General features: G+C 41.2%; 1 protein-coding gene across 1 annotated transcript in view; it reads right to left on the bottom strand.

Moving 5' to 3' along the window:
- Positions 1–490: 490 nt before the first annotated feature.
- The window catches only part of EFCAB5 (EF-hand calcium binding domain 5), a 117,598-nt gene continuing 115,469 nt past the window's right edge, over positions 491–2,619 (bottom strand). The window contains exon 19 of the mRNA XM_037743275.1: positions 491–767. Coding sequence (XP_037599203.1) covers positions 491–767 — 277 coding nt within the window. The remainder of the gene's footprint in view (positions 768–2,619) is intronic.

The following is a 2,619-nucleotide window of genomic DNA, read 5'->3' as shown; positions in this document are numbered from 1 at the left end:
GACTACAGGCACGCACCATCATGCCCAGCTAATTTTTGTATTTTTAGTAGAGACGAGGTTTCACCTTGTTGACCAGGATGGTCTCAATCTCTTGACCTTGTGATCCACCCGCCTCGGCCTCCCAAAGTGCTGGGATTATAGGCGTGAGCCACCGCGCCCAGCCATGGGGTATCACTATTAACCTCATAGGGTTATGGTAAGGATTAAATAAAATAATATCTGAGACACACAATGGAGGCATTTAATAATTGCTAGTTCTAGCTTGCCTTTATGAGCCCTTCCAGTTCTAAAACTACATGGTTCTAACCAAGAAAATGTGATTCCAGGCTCTTTCCTTGAATTTGTAGATGTTACTCATCAGCACAAGACTGCATAAGGGAATTCCTTTTACATGGAAAGATCTGTATATTGTAATAATTCATTTTAGAAAATGCATATTTCATCGCACTGCCTGTGATTTCCCCAAAACCTATTTATTAAACCTGTGAATTTAGACTGATGCCACATGAAAAATACCTAAGATATATTTTTTCTCTATCTCTCCAGAGAACTCGCCAAGTATTTCATAGCAAGCCATTTGAACCACTTTTGTCATTTTCTGCAGATCTTTATATTCTTGATACAACATCTTATTTCGGCCAATGTTAAAATCGAGGACTCCCAGAGCCTCTCCTGTTCTCTCACGAAGTGGAACTGCTATGTGGGTTTCTCCACAGGCGGAGGCCACTACGACTTCTGAACTGTCTGTACATTTGAAGAGGAAATCTCTGAAACCAGAACCAAATAAGCACAAGGATGTTAAATATCTGCCTGTTCACATAGTTCCACCCAAACATATTGAATTACTCCCTTTTGTGCCTACCTCACTTCCACCACCCCAGCCCTTCTTACTGTTTCATCTGCCTGAAAAGAATTCTAGCCCTTGATTTCATGTGCCTGTCAGTCTGCTCACTCACGTCTCTGCTTAAACATCCCTCTCAGCAGAGAAGCCTTTCCTGACCACCCAATCTCAAGTAGTAAGCAGCTCCCAAGCCACTCTCCATCATGATACTCTGCTTCGTTGTTTTTACTTATCTGAAGATGTTCATTTTTTGTTTGTTTGTTTACTTATTGTCCATTATGCTTTGGTTGAATGCCAGCAGAAATGATGAGTGTGTTAGGTCGGGTTCCCGAGAAGCAGAGCCTGAGACAGGGATGCTTATGCAGGTGATTTATTGAGCGAGTGTTCGCTGGAGAAATCTGTGAGAGGGACTGAGGGAAGCAGGATACAGAAGGGAGAGAAGCTAAGTAAGAATGTAATTTCACATGAAGTCTAGCCTCCGCCTCATTCCAAGGGGAGCTCTGGAAGGTCAAGTGTACCAAAGAATCTGTCCCACCTTGAGGCAAAGGGAGGGGTCTTTTGTATCCTAGCACTAGTGAGTCATTGGCTGTAAGCTGCTCTGGGTGTGTGTGGGCAGTTTGGGTTGGGGGAGTGTTTACACAGCTCTTAGGTGAAGGGCTCTAATCGCTCAAGGGCACTCCTCCAGAGAAAGTTATGGTGTGAGCCATTACTTGCAGCAGTGCCTACAGCAGCTGGTAAAAAGCATTTTGGGGATCTGGGTAGAGCATCTACAGCATCTGCCTCGGTGAGAGACTTGAGATTTTCATGGAAATGTAGTGGCTGCTTCTTTCTCTTGGTGAGGCACAGACACACCTCTTTTTCTTTCTTTTCCCTTTCCCCATCTACATTAATTTTGATATGCCATTTCTTTAAGGTATTTGTAAAAAATTGGTACTTTGCATAGCCTCAAAAACACATTTATAGTTTGTAATATCAATCCCACAGCCACAGTTAAGATTATGTCCTTCTTCTGCCATCCCCGCCCCTTGCTGCTGCTGATCCACCACTTTGTGTTGTGTCTTGATGATTGCCTTAGTAATAATGCATCATACTAAGCTTTCCAGGCACAACAATAGAGCCTGATGGTCAACTGACTTCCTCTAAAGACATCTGCTGTAAGTTATACACAAGAATCCAGGGCTATGAGTATTACAAGGATTTCTATAAAATTCTTGACTAGCACAAGGAATAACTATGTGGAAAAGGGCTTGAGATTGAACGAACATTCTGGTATGAGGCCAAACTAAAATTTAATTAACATATGTAATTAAATGTTGAATTAGCCTACTAGTCTGAGATTACTGGGTTACTGCCTTCTCAACGAAATTCACCCCCAAAAAAGCAGTCATTCCCTTTTGCAATAGGTGTGTTCTTAGTTAAGACGTTTTACATTTGTACACAGTTCAGTAGTGTTCCTTGCATTTGACAGGTAAGAGTCATTCTAAGTAATTTAGAATTAACTACTTATTAGATACAACATGCTGTGCCTTCTCTCCAACTCTGCCCCTGCATGTCTGCTTTAAATAAAAAATACACATTTACAGACCTACTAACATTAAAAAATGAGCTCTGATGAGTGATGTGAATGTATTCTTTATAATTATGGTGGGTTTTTGTTGAATTCCATATTTACCAGGAAATTCATGGAAAATAAAACACTTTCATGCTTTAATACATGCAATTTTAAAAAGGACTTGGGGAAGGCTGGGCACCATAAAGAGACCCTGTCCCTAAAAAAA

The sequence above is a fragment of the Cebus imitator genome, unplaced genomic scaffold (assembly GCF_001604975.1).
Source record: "Cebus imitator isolate Cc_AM_T3 unplaced genomic scaffold, Cebus_imitator-1.0 Scaffold140, whole genome shotgun sequence".
Taxonomy (NCBI): Eukaryota; Metazoa; Chordata; class Mammalia; order Primates; family Cebidae; genus Cebus; species Cebus imitator.
This window is presented reverse-complemented; position numbering and strand designations above follow the sequence as displayed.